Consider the following 21,816-nt stretch of genomic DNA (forward strand, 5'->3'; position numbering starts at 1 on the left):
TCAAAGTTCTGGGGGATTATTTCTCTAAGTGCCGGGGGAGGCATTTTTATAACTTAGATACATACCAGCAGGTTTTCAACATGAGATCCTACACAGTGACATCAGCAAGGTAGTCGCTCTTTGCCTAGTCTACTTGTAAGGGAGCATAACCTGTTTGTCTAGACTCGAATGGAAATTAGCAGTGTAAATTTTACCATGCTCTACTAAGATAGTAGATTGCCTGGATTCTCTGCAAGTTGTACCTTTACGGATTAACATTTTAGTTAAATCTCACTTTTGGAGTGTTCCAAACTCTTGGATGAATCTTACAAAAGATGCTTCTCTGTTCTGAACATTTTTTTTTTTGTTTGTGTTTGGTTTTCCCCCTTCTGTAGCTGGACTGATCAACACATTCCGTGTGTTTGGCTCACTTAGTGTAGAGTGGCCGGGTAAGGATGGTAAACACCCTCGCTGTCCTCCCAAAGGTAATATGCCGAAAGGTAATGCAGACATGGTAGGAATTTTTCTTGATTTACAGCACTGAGGGATGTGGGAGAGGTGCACTTCCTATGGTGGTTTAACTTGATGGCATACAGCACTGGTAAAGGGTAACTCACATTTTTTTAAACTTTAATTTTTCTATTGCAATCTCTGGCATGCTTTGCTTTCTAGGCGGATTTTTCGTATAACTTCAGTTGACTTATCGCAAGGCTTCAAAATGTGAAAACACTAAATCAGATTTTATTAAGCTGGGTTTGTTCTGATAACTTGAGCTGAAGCAATAAGCTTTTTCCCTTGCAGTAAGCATTTAGATTGACAAAATGTCACAATATAAGTTAAAAGCTGCAAGGGGGAGCAGTTGCAAGCTTGTAGTGGTCATGCTAACTTGAGGTGAAAAACACCCAAGCTTAACATGTTATAGATCTGTCATCTATTTCCTTTTCTTCTTTTAAAATAGCATCGCCATTGTGATGCAGTGACAGATCATGTTGCCATGCTTGCCAGGGGTGCCCTGTAGCTCTCCGAAGCAGTCTTGTCCAACTTTTGGTGACTGGGGGGAAGGTGTGAGCTCCATATGGCTGGCTCTTCTTTTTTTTCTCTTTTTTTTAATTTAAATCATTTTCACACTAGGGTTTGTGGTGTGATTGTAGAAGAAAAGACCACTAGTCCTGAAGTCCTAATGCAGTTTGGGATATTGTTAGCCCAGACAAAGTCCTAGTTCCCCTTGCTGGTAGGCTGGTGCTATGTGCAGTTCTTCCTTTTCTGTGGCGTCACTTTCTTTTCCTTCCCCAACAGGATATGTCTATCTGGTGTTTGAAACAGAGAAGTCTGTACGTGCTCTTCTCCAGGCTTGCACTCAAGACTTGCTGAGCCAAGATGGCCTGAGTGAACACTACTTCAAGATGTCGAGTCGCCGGATGCGCTGCAAAGAGGTCAGTCTGCTTAGCGGCCAGTTTTGTGAAAAATCCTAAATCGTCCGCTTGACGCGTGTTGTGCCTTGTCAGACATCTTTTTTTTTTTTTTAAATCCCTTGTATGCTACTTAAGCACCTGCCATTGCCCCCTTTCCCAGTCGTTGAACAGGCACTTGCTTCTAATTCACTCCTTCCAGCACTGCCTTCTGGGGGCATGAATTAGACCAGCAGCATTCAGTAGCCTTCAGATTGACTTCTGTTTTGAGTCTTCGCACTTGTACTGCCCACTTCTGCTTCCCTCAATCTTCTTGTTGCCAAGAAAGGGTTGTGCTTACTGCTGCAGCAGGAGACTCTCTTAAAGTACAAGAGATGTTCCCAACGTTCATCTGTATATAAAAGCCATTAAATAAATAAGTCATTTAGGCAGTGTCAGCTGTGCATAGCTGCAGGGAGCAGATTAAACAGAGCTGGTGAAATTCATTGGTACAATTGTAAAGGTTCTCTGGATTACTCCTTGCCCCATGCGGCTGGCATTTCTTGGGCAGGTGTAGCGTAGTCAGGGCCATGAAATGGGCACCAGGACTCTCCATGGTGCTGCTACAGCAACTGCAAGGGAGGTTAAAGTTAGTGCTATCAGGCAGAGATCCCTCCTTGTGACTGGACAGAAATCAACTGGGCCCATAGGTGCCATTTTAATTGTTTACTGAAGACTTCAGAAACTTGCAAATAAACTCTGGCCCTAAGATACTTTTTTTTTGTTTGTTTTCTGTTCATGAATTATTGGATCATGCTTTTGTAGATAACTTCTTCCTGGCTTCCCTTTTTGAAGCAAACCTTGAGGCAGTGCTTATCTGTCATGGCATGGGAGCTAATGGGCAGCTTCCTATGGTCTGTCCCCTATTTCCACAGCAGGATTGCTCTTAAAATATCCTCAGTTGAGATGATTATACATTTTTGGTGAGAATTCAAAACCAATTTTAAGTAACCATGGATACCCAAAGTCATGGACCAAACACCTACTGCAGCAGTTCCCTTATTGCAGACAAAAATAATTCTGTTCAAGTGTAGATTTTTTAAAATACTTTTTTCCAACTTTCTGTTGAGCATCTGCCATACAAATGCTATAAAAATGAACTCTGTTGCCTGCATATGCTCACCATAAATTATCCCAAGTCAGTTCTTTTGTACCCACAGCAGATCTAATAAGGATAGTAAGAGTATTTGTGTTCCCTGTACGTAGCCGAATCAGTCCAGACCATGGGTTAAGCCCCCGTTCAGCAGGTGGAGACAGACCAGAGTTCTGGGGCATGCCCATATAAGGACGGAACCCACCCTGGAACCCTCAGTATTTGTCTGTCTCCAGCAGGTGGAACAGCTCTCACTTTGGTTCCCTGTTTAGCTTGCCCTCTGTTTTCTTTCCTCTTCTTTCTCTGGGGCAAGCTCACACAGGTACTTTTTTTTTTTTTTTTTTTTAATTTACTTCTTACTTTTTAAATTTAAAATAATGAGATTTTTTTTCTGTCAGGGCAGACAGTTCTGTCTCCCTCGCTCTTGGAGTTCCTAGGGGGGCTTTGCCCCTTGATTTGTCAGCCTAGGTTCCCTTCCCAGTGACCTAGTGTGGGTGATACTGGTGGTGCCAGTCCCTCTCCCCACGTTTTGTATCTGCTGCCATGCCCCGAGATGCCCATACATCGGTGGAGCTTCAGGGCGGATGATTATACCCCTGCCTCTGTGAATGCAATGAATTATTAATGTGAATAAACTGTTTTTGTTTTCCCAAGCTTTCACAGAATATATTTTTTACTTGTCTTTGTTTAAATTAAAAAAAAAAAAAGGCAGCAGTTTGATTTTGTGAGGAGGGAGCAGGGTTCAATCTCCCGCCCATCTCCTCCTGCTCAGCTGTTTTCAATTAGCTTTACAGCAGTTTTCCTGCTCAATGCCGCGGCCACCTTTTTTATTTAGCTTGTGGAGAGTCTGCCTCCCGACTCTCCATGAAGGGATATGCTCCAGGTGTATTTCGGGGGGGTGAAGGCTCCTCTTCCGGACTGCCAGCTTTTAGCCCTCGGGGAAGGGCTCCCCGTCATGTTTCTAAGCCGACCCGTCTCGGGAACGCGCGTCAGCGGCAGTCATTTTGGGGGTTTCTGATGAAACACTTCCTGCTTCTCCAGGAGCTGGGGACCAATTCCCCCCCCCCCCCCCCCCCCCCGATTTGAGCTCAGTTCGCTCTGGGGGGGGGGGGGGGGTTTGACCCGGACCCGGACCCGTTTTTCATCAGAATTTGTCCTTTTTATTGCATGAATCTTGGCCAGCTTACAGAGGGAGGTAGACCTCCCCCCTTCCTTCGAACCCTCCTCCTTTGCCTGTGCCGTCACCTGATGTGGTTCCGGGCCCGGTTTGGGTTCGTGTGGTCCCGAGTGCCCCCCAAGCCCCCCCGCTGGAGGGAGACAACCCCTGTGACCTGTGCTTATTTCAGCAGGAGGAACTGGAGCCCCTTATTCCTTTCGTTCTCCAAGAATTGGGAATTGATGCCCCACCAGATGATTCTGTGGTGGCAGCGATTGACACCAAACGCGGACCCGGTCCTGGCGGGCTCAGGGCATTACCGCGTACTTTCCAGTTTCATCCAGTGCACTGCCTGCTTCTCAGGGAATGGGAATCCCCAGAGGCGGGGCTTCGAGTTGGTAGGGCCATGGATAAGCTATACCAGTTACCTGAGGACTGTCTGGACATGTTAAAGATTCCTAAAGTAGATTCTTCTGTCACTGCAGAGATGAAACGTACCACCATCCCTGGGCGCTACTGCATTACAGGATGTGCAAGACCGTAAGCTTGAATTTTATTTGAAACACATTTTTTAGGTTTTAGCACTCTGAGTCCAGGTGACTATTTGCAGCAGTCTCATGCAGCGGGCAAGCCTTAGGTGGATGCAACAGTTACTCAGCACCCAGGACTTCCCGTTTGCAGAGGCAGAGCAAGCTGAGCGTTTGGAGGGCGCTATAGCCTATGGTGCGGATGCCCTCTGACTTGCTTTGTGTCCAAGCGAAGGCTATGGTTTCTGCGGTCTCGGCCAGACGTCTTCTCTGGCTACGTAATTGGTCAGCTGATGCTTCTTTGAAAGCTCAGTTGGGCACTCTTCCTTTCAAGGGCAAGTTGCTTTTTGGTGAGGACCTAGAGAAGCTTATCAAATCCTTGGGTGAGAACAAGGACCACAAGCTACCAGAGGACAGTCCCAAACAGTTGGTCTTTCTTCCCGACTCGCACTCGTATCAGGGGAAACCGCTGTTACAGCAATAGGTCTCGTGGCTCCTTCCCCGGGGGGGGGGGGGGTGTCCAGGTCCCAGTCTTGGTCCCATTCCTTTCGAGGTTTCCAGGATGGCCATCAGCAACACAAGACCACTAAGTCAGCTCCCCAATGAGATTCGGCCGGTCCATTCCTCCGAACAAAACTTAGGTGGGCATCTTTCTCTGTTTCTCAAGGAGTGGGCCAAAATCACTTCCGATCTCTGGGTCCTCGAGGTGATAGAACACGGCTACGTGTTAGTTTGCCAGGGACCTGCAGGATCTATATAGCATGTCCCCTTGTGCCCGTTCCAAGTGGCCTGCGGTCTGTCACACCCTCTTGAGACTTCAGGAGTTGGGGGCGATCCTTCCGGTACCACTGCAAGAACAGGGCACCGGCCAGTAATCAATTTACTTCATTGTTCCCAAAGGACGATTCTTTTCACCCCATCCTGGATCTCAAAAGGGTCAATCGGGCCCACAAGATTCCCCATTTCAAGATGGAAACCCTGCATGCGGTGATTGCGGCAGTCCGTCCTGGGGAGTTCCTCGCTTCCCTCAATCTGACAGAGGCTTAGATTCACATCCCAATCCGGGAACATCAGATTCCTTTGCTTCCAGATCCTAGACCAGCACTTCCAGTTTCGGGCACTTTCCTTCGGTCTCGCCACCGCTCCCTGCACCTTCACAAAGATCATGGTAGTCGTTGCAGCTCTCCGACAAGAAGGAATCTTAGTCCATCCTTATCTAAACGATTGGTTGGTGAGGGGCAAGTCCACTGCCCTCTGCACGTTCACGATAAACAGTTTTAGCCCTACTCGCATCCCTCGGCTGGATAATAAACTACTCCAAAAGCAGTCTTCGGCCCTCACAAGAGCTGGAATTCCTGGGAGCCCCCTTCAATACTTGGGTCGGGAGTTTTTCTTTCGGACTCGCGGACTCTCAACCTGATCAATCAGTTGAACACTTTCGTCTCTCTGCCACTTCCCACGGTGTCGGATTACCTGCAAGTTTTAGGGACCATGGCTTCCACAATTGATCTTGTCCCCTTGGCGTTTGCTCACATGCATACTTTACAGAAAGCATTGTTATCCCATTGGAAACAGATGTCCAAACTGTACCAAGAGATTCTCCCTCTCTGACTCTACCATTGCCAGTATACAATGGTGGTTCTCCCCGGCACACCTTCTCAAGGGGATGCCTCTTCTGACTCCCTCTTGGGTCATTGTGACGACAGATGCCAGCCTCTCCGGTTGGGGGGCCAATCTCAAACGACTCAAGGTTTCTGCTCCCTCTCCCAGTCTCTGTGGCACACCAATCTTTTAGAAGCCCGAGCAGTTTGCCTGGCTCTCAAATTATTTCTTCCTCTGATTCGACACAAAGCTGTCCAGGTTCTATCAGAACTCCACCACAGTGGCTTACATAAATCGACAGGGTGGGGGGGGACTCGAAGTCGTCTAATGGCGTTAGAGGCCAGCAAGCTTTTTCTCTGGGCAGAGAGGCACTTGGATTGCCTGGCGGCAAGGAGAATATTCAAGCCGACTTTCTCAGTTGACAGCATTTCGACCCCGGCGAGTGGGAGTTGTCAGACGAGGTGATGGACCTAATCGTGCACAGGTGGGGTCCCCCTCACCTGGACCTCATGGCGACGCTTTCCAACGCCAAGGCTTCACGGTTCTTCATCCGGTGGAGGGAGCATTGTTCAGAAGGGGTGGATGCGCTGGCCCTCCATACTTCTCTACGTGTTCCCACCTTGGCCACTAGTGGGGAAGGTTCTACGGAGGATAGAACTTTATCACGGACCGGTCATTCTCGTGGCCCCCGAATGGCCCCAATGGCCATGGTTCTCAGATCTGGGGAATCTCACTGCGGACGGACCTCTTCGTCTCGGTCACCTGTCCCATCTTCTGCGGCAGGGTCCCGTATTTTTCGATCAGGCAGATCGCTTCTGTCTAGCAGCATGGCTTTTGAACGGAGACGTTTGAGACGCAGAGGATATAGGGATGAAGGTATTGCCACACTCCTCAGGGCTCGCAAACAGTCAACATCTCTTACCGACGTCAGAGTCTGGAAGGTGTTTGAAAACGTCTGCGAGGAGTTGGGTGTTTTGGCACGTTCGCCTTCGGTTGCGGTGATTCTCACTTTTCTTCAGCGTGGTCTCTCCAAGGGTCTTTCGGTTAGCTCCCTTAGAGTTCAGGTTTCGGCTCTTGGTTCCCTCCTGGGCACCATCAAAGGTCGGGCAGTCTCCTCTCATCCGGATGTTCATTTTCTTAGGGGCGCTAAACACTTGAAACCGCCTGTCTGGTCTATTTGTTCTTCGAGCTCTTTGTTCGGCTCCATTCGAGCCACTCTCAAGACTGTCGTCTTGGCTGCTATTTGCTCCGCCAGGAGGGTATCTGAGCTTCAAGCTTTCCTGTAGAGACTTTCTTGCGTTTCTCGGACTCAGGCGTCCTTCTCAAGACATCCCTTCTTTCTTACCTAAGGTTGTCTTGTCTTCATGTTAACCAGTCCATGGAACTTCCTCCTTTTTCGCCAGAGGATATTGGGGCGTCTGGTAATAGTGATCTTCATAGTCTCTGTCAAACAAGTCTTATTGCATTATCTTGAGGTAACTAATGATTTTCGGGTTTCCGATCATCTTTTTGTCCTGTGGAGTGGACCCAACAGGGAAGCAAGCTTCTAAGGCTACGATTGCTCGCTGGTTGAAGGAGGCGATTTCTTCGGCCTACATTTGCAAGGGCTGAACAGTTCCTGAGGGCCTAAAAGCTCTTTACGTTCTCAAGCGACTTCTTGGGCGGAGTCTCTTTCGGCGTCTCCACAGATATGTAGGGCGGCTACATGGAAATCCCTTCATACCTTTGCTCGTCACTACCGTCTCTGTGTTCAGGCTCCAGTTTTTGGTTCCTTTGGTCGGCAAGTGCTTCGAGCGGGACTGTTTGGGTCCCACCCTTTGTAGGGAAGCTTTGGCACATCCCATGGTCTGGACTGATCCGGGTACATACAGGGAAAGGAAAATGAGTTCTTACCTGAATTTTCATTCCTGTAGTACCACGGATCAGTCCAGATGCCCACCCATTCTTCTGTCCACTCTAATTTTCTTCCTGTCATTTTTGGAATTTTTCCTTCCTATATGATTTTTTTGATCCCTGCATCTTCCTGGAATTTACTGATAGGCACTGGAAGCATCACTACGATGATCGGGGTAGATATACAAGAGCGTTTAGTTACACAGTTCATTCAATTGTTTCTGTTTTGTTGGTTTAAATTAAATTACTAGTTATCCTGTTACTTGCTTGATCTTGTACTTTCTGCTTTGACAATGGTTATACTGAGGGTTCCAGGGTGGGTTCCGTCCTTATGGGCTACCCTTAGAACTTTGGTCTGTCTCCACCTGCTGGAATGGGGGCTTAACCCATGGTCTGGACTGATCCGTGGTACTACAGGAACGAAAATTATCAGGTAAGAACTAATTTTCCTTTAGTCTTCTGGCCAAAAAGCACACAGATTTGCATATCCTGGTTGCCATATTTCAGGATTTTAACACCTACATATTTTCCATATGGAGCTGGCAATAAAGCTCAAAAGAATTGTCCATAAAAGACTACCTTATTCTCCAGATGTCACATAACCGGCCTTAACCACTAACCCTGTTTTGTTCAACTACATGTTACCCTCTCAGATAGTCCTCTAGCCGTGCATACTTTGCACCAAGACTGACTCGCCTGTGTCTGTATCCCCAGGTACAGGTGATTCCCTGGGTTCTGGCAGACAGCAACTTTGTGAGAAGCCCATCTCAGAGACTTGACCCGAGCAAGACTGTGTTTGTGGGGGCACTACATGGGATGCTGAATGCTGAGGCCCTGGCATCCATTATGAATGACCTATTTGGTGGTGTGGTCTATGCCGGCATTGACACAGACAAGCACAAGTATCCAATTGGTAAGTAAAGCAGACCAGAACTCCCATTTGGAGGTATGGTGACTTAAAGCAGCATTACTAGATGTGGTTTCCAAATTAAACTTGTTTTTTTCTTTCCCTTCTGTGCTTATTATTTGGGGGGGGGGTCCTTCCAATGTATCTTTTTTGGAGGGGGGACAGTGTGCTCAGTTAGCTTTTTGCCCCACCTTCCCTTCCCCAAGATTGCTGACTGAAGTCTGGTTTGCTCTGATCAATAGTGATCAGTCTGTTCTCTGTGGACAAGCAGGATAAGCTCAGCCACAAAAATGAGTGAATATCAGACTGTGGACACAAAAAAGCTCTGAGCAGACTTGGATTTCTCTGAGCATGAGCAGGACCTTCCAGTGCAGCTGACTACAACACAATCTTTTCTTTCCACTCTTGCAAATGTATGTGCAACTACCTTGTATTTTTGTCAGCCATTCACCTATTTTTCCTTTTTTTTTTTTTTTTTAACTTTTTAGCTAGTCTTTTTTTAACCTTTCAGAATTGTTACATTGCTTAAGTATCTTACAAAAGTTGCATTCAAAACCAGGCACCGAGATGTCCTGGGTAGAACCCTAAGATATCTTAAGACTTCCTAATCACTATGCCAGATGCTATGGGCCCATTGCACTTGCATGTCTTGTGCATGTGCACACACACCCCCCCTAAGGGGTCATAAGATCCAAAACTCATACCTGCTGAGTCTTCAGAATCACTATCTACTTCCTTCAGTGAGAAGGATCTACATCTGCAGAGGGCATTTTACCTAAGATGAGTGCAATCTTTGCTCTGAGTCATGACTTGGCACAGTCTAGACACAGCACCATTCCCACGCCAGTAAAGAGGGAAGCAAGCTGCACTCTTTAATTAAAAAAAAACAGTGAGACCTCTTGAGGCACATGGGGTGGAAGTTGGTACTGTCTCTTTGGCACAAGACAGTAAGCAAGCACCATTACCTTGAATAGGCAGCAGTGCCTCATTGGCGCTCAAATCTTCTTGATGCTAATGGATTTTTTTTCTTCAGTGTCAAGTAATCTTAAAAAAAAAAATGGAAATGCTCTAATAAAACCTCTGCTAAGAAGTCCTTGCCTCTTAAAATGCCAGTTCTGTTCCCAGAATCAGATGGCTCCTGTTCAGTAACTTCCTCCTGCTCAATAGATAAATATTGCTCAATAATGGGGGGGGGGGGGGGGGGTATCACCTCCAGTATTCTATAAACTAAGGAGTGAACAGCCACTGCAGTTTTTAAGATCAAAATGATCTGGCAGCAGTGTTACCTTGTCTGAATCTTGGAAAGATGTATTGGTCTTCAGTTCTTCTCTAATTACTAATGTGAGACTTTATTCATGTATCTAGGCAGTCTCTGCATAGTCTTAAATTTAACTCGTATCAAGAACTGTTCAAAAACTGAAGAGAGGGCAGACAAACTATTTTGATATCAACTTGAAGTTCCCTGGCTCAAATGCCTAGCTATTTAACCACTAAAAGGTTTCAGATGTTCCCTCCCTCATGCAATTTAATGGAAGTCTAGTACATGCCAGCCTTCACTTTGGATGATAGCTTGGATGTTGATAAGCAATATCTACTAGGCCTTTCCAAATTAAATCTAAGTGGAGTGGGAGTTTGCCTTGGGAAGGAGTTACTATTTTCCACCAGACTACGGTTGCCAAATTATGAAAGGTCTCCTCTGAAACCTCAAGATCTCTTGTACCTTGATCTCCATGTATTCTTCGCTCAGCTTATGAAGCCACTGATTGAGCCCTTGGCAGCAACAGAAGTGAATTCTTTCATGGAAATGTCTCTGGGTTTCTTTATCTGCTCAAAGTAGTTGCTTTACAAGCACAAATCGCCATACTCATTTTTACATTCAGTTAGCTATGAAAACTAGATTTCTCAGAGAGGTCACTCCATTTCTTTTAAAATAGTTAGCAACATTGTTTCCAAGACCCACACCCCCATAAGGGTTAGCAGGCTCTTTCTACATTGGACTGCAGAAGAGCTTTTCTGTCTGCAAAAGACAGGTCATGGTCTTCAGAAGTTTTTGTTTTTTTTTTTTTCTTAATACAGGGTTTGTCTTTGGTTTTTTTGGGTTTAAGAACTTTTTGTACTACAATCAAGCAGGACTAAATCTTCAGTTTAGATGAAATGCTTATCTAGTTTCTAGCCTATAAATTGGTCCTAATTCCTCCAGATCAACCCTCTTCTGCAGTCCAATGTTAATGGATCATTGCAACGAAACTAATCATTTGCAGCACAACTTTTGTGTGACTGAGCTTATCCTGCTTGTCCACAGAAAGCTAAATTGCTTACCTGTAACAGGTGTTCTCTGCAGATAGCATGCTAAATCGAGCTTTAGAGAGCTTCTCAACATGTCACATGACACCACCTACTTGTGTGGACCGACTCTCTTGTGCAGCTGCATGAGTCTCTTCAGGCTTTATAGCAAGAGCAAGCTGAACTTCAGCCACACAATCCCACCCACTTCCCTTCTAAGTTGATTTCACCTTTCTATTGAGAGCACATGTTGCAGGTAAGCAGTTTAGCTTCAGGCATTTCCCTGTCCCCAGAGTTTTCAATTTTAAGTTTGTACCTGAGGCAATGGATGGTGAAATAACTTACTCAAGCTCCCAAGGAGTGGCAGTGGGATTTGAACCATGGCGTCCTTGGTTTGCAGCCCATTGCTCAATCATACTTAGTCTGTACTGGGCCAAGCTTCATTTTTTATATAGGTACACCACCTATAATCATAGCATACCTCCTTCTTAGCTGATGGCACATTCTTACTTGTATCAGTATGTCAGTATAGGATTCACAGCACCTGATTTATATCTACCTTTCTGCTCTTATGAAGCTTTAAATACTTTGGGGATCTTAACTTTAGCTGAGAAGTAAAAAGCCCATTTTTATAAAACAAAAAAACTGCCATAAAGCAGTGCCTCCAAGCACACCTAGATTCTTATCTGCTCCTGCAGGTTTATTCTTTTCTGAAATGTCCCTTAAATTTAGGTATTCCTTTCTGGCTACAGCTGTGCTAGAAGAATGACTGCTCCTTAACTAATCAGGAAAACAAGATATCAAGGCATGATTACAAGCTTTGTCTGTTAGCCAGCCTTGTAGGTGTTCACTCATATTACAAAACTTACTGTTGAGTGATCTTTTGGCTATAATTGAGCAAGTGTACAATACTGCTATTTTAAAGTATTCTGAAAGGATGCTGAGTGTTGTGCACTGTTTGTATGTAATTTGTTTTTCTTTTTTAAACTTGCAGGCTCTGGGAGGGTTACGTTCAATAACCAGCGCAGTTACCTGAAGGCAGTTGGTGCAGCCTTTGTGGAAATAAAAACTGCCAAGTTTACCAAGAAGGTAAGGGCATGGGGTTGGGGGGGGGGAGGGTGAGTGAGAGGGTGTCATTTTTAGCAAGACATCAAAGGATCCATGTGGGCCCTGCTCTGTAGAGCAGGATTGTTCCAGCTCAGTTCTTGAAAGTAAGTGCTTCAGGGTCTGATGCAGCAGTAACGTATTGCAGTGTCCCTGCTTTTTACAGAACACGTAAAGGTTCACTTAGAAGTGCTTTCCTCTGCTTTCTAGTTGCAATTCATATATTTTGTTCTAACAAGTTGCTATATGATGTATACAAAAAAGGAATATATCATAAGTATTTTTATTTATCTTTATTTTTGTACTGAAATTATTTATACTAAATTTCATATAAATTTATCCAAATAAAAGTTCTTCTGTAGGAAAAAAAACCCTCAGTTACATGTCAGCATCGAGAAACATTAATGTAGAAACTTTTTTTTTTTTGCCTTGGCCTGAGAGGCAAAAACTAAAGTGTTCAATAAATTATCAATTAACAAAAAAACACTAATGAACCATTTTGTACCCAAAATAATAAAACTTAGATTTTTATTTTTAACAAAGCCTAAAGTTTTTCTACATAAAATTATGTATGTAAAAAAAAATCACACATATCAAACGTTATCTTTTGTCTTGCCTCACAAATCTCCTACATTTTTATGAAGGGGTGAATAAACGTGGGCAAAGGTGAACCAGTAGATGTGTATTTGGATTTTCAGAAGGCATTTGACAGTCACTCATGAGAGGCTTTTAAGAGAACTAAAATCATGGGATAGGAGGAGATCCTTTTGTGGATTGCAAAGTGGTTAAAAGTCAAACAGTGGAGAGGTAAATTGTGGAGTGCCTCAGGGATCTGTACTCGGACCTGTGCGTTTCAATATATTAAAAATGATCTGGAAAGGAATGAGTGAGGTAATCAAATTTGCAGATGCAAAATTATTCAGAGTAGTTAAATCAAAAGCGGATTGTGATAAATTGCAGGAAGACCTTATGAGACTGGAAGATTGAGCATCCAAATGGCAGATGAAATTTCAACTTGGACAAGTGCAAGGTGTTGCATATAGAGAAAAATAACCCATACTGTAGTTACACAATGTTAGGTTCCACATTAGGAGCTACCACCCACGAAAGAATACATTGCAATGTTGGCTCAGTGTGCTGTGGTGGTCAAAAAAGCAAACAGTGTTAGGAATTATTAGGAAGAGAATGGTGTATGCCATGCCTCATAACACCCATGTATGCATTACATTGATAAAATCTAAGTCTGAACCAAAGCACAGACTCAAGACCTCTTAAAATATAGGTAGTAGGCATAGCTGCTTATTTTGTTCCAGGAGTGTGAAAATTATAAAACTGGAACAAACCTAGGACAGGACCAACCAAACTCCTCCCCAAGTTCCACCCACATTCCCCTGCAAGCTTTTAGTTTACATTTGCTGTTAATTATTCTGTTTTACATATATTCTTTGTATTAATCAGAGTAATTACTCATTACCAGACCAATTAAATGCTGGCTACTAGACCAGACACAATTGAGAGAGAAAATGAGAAAAACAGCATTACTAATAGAAATGTCAGTTCTAAGTGACTCTCATCAGACCAGCACCTTTTAACAATGGGGGCAGAGTAGGAGGTCTTCTCCTACACTCCACCATAGAAAAAAATGCTTGTCTAAGCAACAAAATGTCCTCAATTACCAAGCACATTGTGAAATAATACAAAATCTGAGGGGTGGGGAGTGCTGCTGTAGTACAGCAGGTTTGCTACCTAACTCTCAAAACTCCCAAAAGCAACGACTCTGCCTGTGACCTGGCAGCACTGCAAATATTACACCAGCCCCTAGAGCACCAGTAGAACTCCTGTTGGGGAAACAGCGAACAAGACCTTACATATCCCCATACAGAAACTACATAAGTTCCCCCTTAGTTACACACTCAGAATGATAGTTGTCTAATACAAAATAAGCAATTGCAAATTAAAAACAAAAAAAAATAGAACCATAACCTCAAGAAGCCAGACTCTGCATGCAGTGGAGCACTGGAAAAGGCATGCATTTCCTCCCAGACTAAGGAGAACCCAGTTGTTCTCATGAGAAGTGAGGGTTATGTTGTATAATCCCTCTCAAGAAAAACAGAGAGCTTGGCAGCACCCACATATGGTGTTGTATTGGGGCTGCTGAACCTTTGTCATTTTTCTTGGGAGGGGGGGGGTGGGAGGAGCAGGGAGACTGAAGGAAAAGGAGGGGTGAGAGCATGGAGTAGAGATGGGGAGGTCCGTTTGGTTCTGAAGGGGGCAGGGTGGCAGTGACATTCCCAAAGTTCTTGACACCCAGAGTAGATACTTCCTTCAGCACCCCCGCATATATAATTTTAAAACTTAAAAATCTACTTGCAGACAAATAGTGTGCCATTTAAATACAGAAATATATACTAAGTATAATTTGTCATAAATTACAAATAAATGCAGGGTAATTAGTAACATATTACTGAACATGGAGCTAAAAATAGTGTACAAACTTTTTTTTTTTTAATTACATAGGCCCCTTCTGCAGATGACAGATCAGACATTCACATCTAAAGATGGATCCTACATTTTCAGCTCATGTACAGTATTTTTGGATAGCTTTTGCTGGAGCTATAAGTACTATCACAGCTTGCCAAGCAAAGTTTTTTTTTTACCCCAAGAAACAAACCTGTTATATCAAAACACTAATTCCCAAGCCTCAAACAACCCTACCCAGGAAAGAGCAGCATTGCAAATATTACAACAGGTTTTAAAGCAAGTATAGAACCCTATACTAACAGAATCCCTAATCTTGGTCACATAGACCAATAAGATCAAGAAAATTAAAACATCAATTATAGTAAAAATCATACTAAAATATTTCAAAACAGCTAATGAGAACATCCAGTAACTTAAAATCTCATGAAAATGTTTATAATGTCCCAAAACACAAATAGTTTTGTTAGATATGTCTGCTGTTTTGAAATATAAGAATTAAAAAAAAAAAAATCTGCCACTCCATATCTGGGATTTTTTATTTCCAGTCACCCAGAAATTGTCATGGATTAGAAGGGGGCCACTCAAACTTTATCCTCAATCTCTCTCATGTTATCATGCTCATCACGCTCTCTCACACATATACAGGGGCTCTCACATACATAATCTTTCCTCACACAGGCTCTCTGGCTCTCATATACCCATCCCCCTGCAGTCTTGCTTATCAGCCCCCAGAAGTTGGTCCCCAGCAGTCTTGTTCTCCCCACCCACCCCCTACCTTCTCACCCACCACAGGCAGCCCAGTGCATGACTTCCTCCCTGCTGGCACTGGTGCAGTTTCCTCACTCACCCTCCATGTTTCAAACATTCAGAAGATTGCAGTCTTGCAGCACAGGCGGCTGCTTCCTCGGCTGTCGGCACCTGATGAAGTCATTCAGCTGCTGGCAGCCGGGTGGGAGGAAGCATCCCATGCTGCAAGGCTACGATTATTTTTCTTTTTTTTTTTTTTTTTTTTTTTTTTAAATCAGGCATAGGGAAGGTGAATGAGGGGATCATGGCAACATTGTAGGGATGAGTAGCAGAAAGGGAATAATGTTCCCTCCTGCTGCCACCAGTGAGGCTTCTCCAGTTTCCAAAAAATTGAGGAAGGTGCTAAAGTCTCTGAGGCTCCATTCCACACCTAAGACCTAGGGAAAACTAAGGATGGTGATAAAGTTGTTGGGTTTTTTTTTTATATATAGATAATTTAAATTAATGATTTGCTCTAATTTTGGTATGCCTTACATGCACACTGCAGTTGAAGAGTAATACCCTCCAGTCCACATCTCTCTTAGAAACATATGTGAAGATATAGTCTGACTTCTGTCCCAGAGTCAACTGCACTTAAAACTGTTTGTTTGGGTACCAAGCATATCCATTTTATAGCAGCAACAGTTCAAATTATTGGTGGCTAAACCTTTAAGTATTGGAGCAGTGATTCTTACAAATGTTATGCGTTGAAAGAATCTTTGCATCTTATCTTAGTAATCATTCTCTACTGTCACAGGTTCAGATCGATCCATACCTGGAAGATTCTGTTTGCCAGGTGTGCAGTGCTCAGCCAGGTCCTTTCTTCTGCAGAGACCAGGTAAACAGAACCATTTCTAGCCCAAAAGGTCCTAAAAACCTGTCCCGGTAACTTAATAAACGACCACCAGGCATATTCAGGTCAAGTGATCCCACCCAGTTCAGGACACTTCAGAAATAGCAGGGGGGATGCCAAGGCATACACTGGACTAGTCTTTTTGCAGCTTCTCGGGCCTCTCCTGGAGGCACACATGACCAGTTATAGGTTTTCAGGATAGCTACAGCAAATATGCATGATATTTGCATTCCCTGGGTCTCCAGTGTATGCAAATCTCTCGTGCACACTTTTGTTATGGATATCCTGAAAACTTGACTTGCTAGATGTAGCTCCAGGAGAGGGTTGGGAGGCACTGCTTTATGGGCTAGATGGTTGTCCCAATAATTCCCAGAATGTGGAAAGCTGGATATTCTTACCCCAAACATCCTTTGCCCCCAAGACTGGTCAACAATTATACTGTCTTTGGTACTAGGGATGTCCTTTCTTATCCAGCAAGACCAGTCCTGATTCCTGGGTTTATTCTCCTCTTCCCCCCCCCCCCCCCTCCCTGCCAGCAGATAGAGGCAAAGAACCAAAACTATTCACTGACATACCTGTTGCATTAACCAAATCGGCCAGTAATTCTCTGCCTCCTGTAGATGGTAGCAATGTGACCTGGTGCAGTTTTGTATGTAAAGCTCATGAGTGGCAGTCAGTTGAGCTCTGGCCTAAATGGGTGATGGCGCTTTAGTTGATCTTCTCTCCCCTTGGAACACAGATTGGAAGAGGTGTCCATGTGCTCTGACCATCTGGTGAGAAGCCAGAGGATCAGACTGCCAGCCTGTGGGAAATAGGTTTATTGTAGAAACCTCACATAGATCAGCATCACTCGGGAATGGTTGAGAGACTAGGTTAGACCTGAAAATGAGTGATAACTACAGCATAGGATAGTGAATTACAAAGTAGCTTGTAACCAGTGTAGAAAAGTGCAGATTTTGTAAAACAGAATTAGAAACGTACATACCTTGTGGCTGCATGTCAGACCTCTATTCAGCAAGACATAAGGTGGCACTTCTCATCCACTGGAAATTGTGTAAATATCACTGTACCAGAAAAGCACTGGTAACATGATCTTGAGAGAATTGTAAAGAACGAAAAATGATCACCTGATACATTATCATTCCAATGATAAAGATTGACAAACGGTTATTGTGATAGGACAACAGCATTGCTATACCAACTGGCTATTTTGTGGATTGTATGGAGAAAAGATCAAGTATCACATGGTGCAATTGGAGACCAAGAAAATGTTGCACAAAGATACAGAAATAGTCTTAATTGTATTTGGGGCAACTAGCCTGATTAGATGCATTTGGAAGTGTCTTAAAAAAAAAAAAGAGAAAAAATCCTGTGTAACACCTTATGAACGCCAGAAGGAAGTTCTTTGACACAATGTGTGTATTATGAAGGGCACTAGCAGGGAATTTGAGATAATGTTCCACATAATCCTGGTTTGAGTGAAGCTCATTCCTGGCAAGGTATGTGCAAAATCAACCTGTTTGGAGACAGTTACTCCAGTTAAAGGCTTAGAACAGTGTGTTTAAAAAAAAAAATCTGAATGCAGCTATCGGCAGATTCTCTTGCTGGCAGTGTAGTGTGTGGTTTCAAGTATGCCAAAGCAAAGGAGATATGAAGGCTACAGAGGCCAGTGGCAGCATGGCACACCCAACTCCTGTAGACCCATGTGTGATCAAGTAGTGCAGTTCTGATGCCTCCCCACTGTTGGTATCTTAATTCAATCAATGAAGATTTTTCTATTTTATTACTTTGAATCCAAAGGATTAAAATTTAAAAGTTAATGTTTAAGGAAAAGGTGGAATGTTTCATAACATTAATACCATGTAATGTATCAGATTGTTTAATAATGAACTCTCCACCTCATCCTTATTTTTGTGTTTTTGTGTGCATATGTGAATTAAAATTAAATACCTTTGAATATTTTAAATTCCAATTTTATAACTGTTGCTCAAATTCACTGTAATCTGTTCACTGAATTGAACCGGCTTGTTTAAACTAAATGTCAATATTTTATATCACAATCTTCATAAATGAAAAGAAACAAGACTTATCTTAGATGAGTGTCATCGTCCACATATGTGCACAAAAAACATAACAAATAAGGTGGAGGTGGAGAGTTCATGATTAAACAATCTGATACATTACATGGTAGTAATGTTATGAAACTTTATGAAACATTCCACCTTTTCCTTAACTAACTTAAATTTTAATCCTTTGGATTCAAAGTAAAAGATACAAATTAATAAAATATTTATAACAGAATATTTGGAGTTGGGACAGTTAATTATTTAAATATTCCAAAACCTTGAGTTGAAGGTGCGGGGAATTTTTGGTTCCCCACTGTTGGTGACAGGATGAGCCCAGGCCAGTCCAGAGATGGATGTAATTTTGGGAATGGTGGCCATCTTGAGGGTACAGTTCTTCTCATCTTAGCCTTTCTGCCCTCTTCCTAAACCACCCTTGGATGTTCAGTGGCCCATGATTGCTGGAGGGATTGCCACTTCAATCCTAAGATCAACCCCAGGCTTTGTTTGTGCACTCCTGTACCAGGAAGGAACAGACTGGGGTTTTATGGGGAGTAGATTTGCATAACTTCAGATCAGTGTTTGCTAGAAATCACTCCAGGTAAGCTCTGGATCTACAGCAGCCCATATGCAATCTTTTCATGGTCTCCCCTTGATCCCCTCTAGCCAAACAAATGGTGGTCCATGAAACCCTGTTGAAGTTACAACACTGCATTCAATTTCTCAGGGGATAAGCAGGATGATAATCCTCACACATGGGTAACATCAAATGGAGCCCTGACACAAGAAAACTTTTTTATAGCAAAGTTTCTAGAACTTTGACTTGGCATACTGAACATGTCCTATACCACACATCCACGCAGGGTCCCTCTGTCTCAGTAGAGTTGCAGCATTGCGGTTGGTGATCAGATGGACTATCCCTTGTATCTCCCAGTGACTCATGGTCTGATTCAAGAACCAGTTATTGATGACCTGGCTCCATTTTTCTTACAGCCTGGCTCTTGAGCAAGAAATGATTCTTCCTCAGTTTCCATCCTGTTATAAAGGCAAGAATCTTACACCACTTTTACCTACATTTGTGTCTAGCATGTGTGTTAGACTTAAGACTCTCAAAATGCCCAAGTTCTGCTGGTGGGCCACAGTTCCTTCTATTTTAGCTGTTATCCCCCCCCAAGAGGGGGGCTAGATAAGGGTCTGGCCTGAAGTGACAGCTGTTTCATGTTTCTGAGGAAAGCTGGGGGGTCATGGCTATAGCAGCTCACCTGGATGGTTTCTTAGGTGTCAAGAGTAAGACCTCGCTTTCGCTCACTTGTACCTTCCTGGGACCTTAACTTGGTGGTCAGGGCCCTGCCCTGTCTTGAACCACTGAAACGGGCATCCTTGAAGGATCTGTCTTTGAAGGCAGCCGTTTTGGTTGCCATCTAGGCTTATTTTTGAGTTACTGGCATATTGTGACTCCTTTCTGCAGATGTTGTCTCTTTCTGTCGGTACCTTTTCTTAAGATCAGTTACACCTTCCAAATTCAGGCAGCGTCTGTCAGCTTTTTTTTCACATGTTTATGGGCGATTCAGTCTTTTCGGTGTTTGGATGTTCAGAGATTATTGGGTATCTGGAGGTGATGCATGCCTTTTGCAAGTCAGATAAACAATTTGTCCTTTTTGAGAGTGTGTAAAGGTGAGGCAGCATCTAAAGCTACTTTGGAATTTTACTCAAACCTACTCTGGAGGTATTCTATCTCTCAGGATATATGCCAAGACAATAGTAGTCTTTTATCCAGCAAGCCAGAGTGCAGTCATCCTCTTGGGCAGAGGTGTAAGTGCTCTTATCTGCAGACATTTGTAAGCCAGCCACATGGTTGACTTTGCATACTTTATGAAGCATTACCAGCTGGATGTTCTAGTCAGAGAGGACTCTGCATTTGGAGCAGAGGTACTCAAGGTGGCCTTTACTTCTTCCCACCCAAATAGGTAGGGCTTTGGAACTTCCCAGCTGTATAGGACTGGACTGGTGTAGCAGGACAAAGTGGAAGGAGAAAGTTTCTTACCTGTTAATGTCCTTTCCATTGGTTTTTGCTATGCCAGAACCCTCCTGGGAAGCAAGGCCTTCTCATTTCTGGGACTAGGTTTTCTTCTGTCTGCTACCTGCTTTGGTTTTTACTGTTTTTTCCTTCTACTCAATTAGGTTGAAAGTTGCGGGGGGGGGGGGGCATTTCTTCTCAGGTTCAATTTGGAGATTTATCTTGTGGCTCAGTTGAGGGGGTCTAATCCATTGCTTTAACAAGGGTATACCAAATTCCTGCTGTTCTGCATCACTCCCAAGTAGTAGATGTCATAGGAAGAAATCTGTTCTCTGCCTCCATCTGCTGGTTGGGGAGAACACACCTGTATAGGACTGGGCTGGTATAGCAGGACTAATGGAAAGGAAATTAAGTAACTTCTTGAGCTGAGCCTCATCCAATTGCCTTTTTAGTGGGGGCTCCAAGTGATACTTTCCTCAGTCTTCCTATTTGAGAGCTGCTTTTAACCTATTTTTGCTAGTTTTCAAGGTTTCCTCTTACCACTTGGCTCTGAGATTACTGACTGGTTATTGCACCAGGTTATGAGCAGCGTATTGCTGAACAGTTGATTTGGTTCTCTGCCTCATCTGCTGGTATGGGTGGGGAATAAACCTAGGAGTCTGGACTGGTCTGACACAACTCAACAAAAGGAAATTAACGGATAAAACTAAACGTCTCCTGTTACCCAGAACAGAGCTATTCCCAGCGTTGGGAGGCAGAAGGGTAGAACAAATGGTGTAAGTAGGAAGAGATGCTCAATCTATTTGGTAAGGAGACAAAAACAGCCTAGAAGTCTCATTTGTTTCCAAAATTTGTAACGTTCAGTCCAATTTAAACTGTTTCCAGAAGAGTGCTGCAGGTAGCTCTGATTCACTGGAACTCCAGTGTCACAGGGCTGCCCTGCTTGCTGTGCTCATATTTTACTTTGGGGTCCAAAAAAGGGTTTTTAAAGTGATTGGAGGTGTTGCAGAATGTTAAGTTGCAATGAGGCAGTGAAGGCAGACTCCCTCTCCATGTTTATAATGCCACCAGACACAAGTCTGCCTCAAGAGCCCAGGAAAGGCTAATATTTAGCAAAAGGGAACTAACGTTAGGCTATGCTTTAGCTACTGAAGCATAGCCTTGTGTGAGGTAGGATGCCATATATTCAACATAAACTTCTGTTTCACTACCCCGCTTTCCTTTCATTTTTGTGAATGACTATGCTAGTGCTTTACGTCATGTTCCTGCATGGGTGTCTTGTTTAAAAGTGCGGTTGCACATGTGTGTTTTTGTTGACATGTATAGAACTGTTTGCACAGTATGCCAAAGATACTGGGATAAGAAAGGGGAACTCTTGAAAGTATTGAGGATACATGTTTATGCTAATATTCTCAAAATACAGAATACCTGCTCAGTTGTATAAAATTCCCTGGAACCTAAAAATTGGCACCTGGAGCTGCCGCATGCTTCACACAGTTGATGTGGAGAGGTTTTTTTCCAAATATCTTTCCTTATCCTCTAGCTTCTTAAGTACAAAACTAAAATGAAGAGAACATTTTTTCAAAACAGAGTAAGACAAAGAAAAATCAAAATTAAGCTTATT

At 43.5% G+C, this 21,816-nt stretch overlaps 1 protein-coding gene across 4 annotated transcripts in view; it reads left to right on the forward strand.

Annotated features, from left to right (window-relative positions):
* Nucleotides 1-21,816, forward strand: part of CPEB1 (cytoplasmic polyadenylation element binding protein 1) — a 148,481-nt gene that overhangs the window by 124,894 nt on the left and 1,771 nt on the right. For 3 of the 4 annotated variants that reach the window (XM_029575167.1, XM_029575165.1, XM_029575168.1), the window contains exons 7-11: nucleotides 375-479; nucleotides 1,276-1,412; nucleotides 8,413-8,611; nucleotides 11,883-11,977; nucleotides 16,017-16,097. In XM_029575167.1, the coding sequence (XP_029431027.1) occupies nucleotides 375-479; nucleotides 1,276-1,412; nucleotides 8,413-8,611; nucleotides 11,883-11,977; nucleotides 16,017-16,097 (617 nt within the window). The remainder of the gene's footprint in view (nucleotides 1-374; nucleotides 480-1,275; nucleotides 1,413-8,412; nucleotides 8,612-11,882; nucleotides 11,978-16,016; nucleotides 16,098-21,816) is intronic. The other variant, XM_029575166.1, reaches the window with a different exon arrangement.

Source organism: Rhinatrema bivittatum, chromosome 13, assembly GCF_901001135.1.
Source record: "Rhinatrema bivittatum chromosome 13, aRhiBiv1.1, whole genome shotgun sequence".
NCBI classification, from domain to species: domain Eukaryota; kingdom Metazoa; phylum Chordata; class Amphibia; order Gymnophiona; family Rhinatrematidae; genus Rhinatrema; species Rhinatrema bivittatum.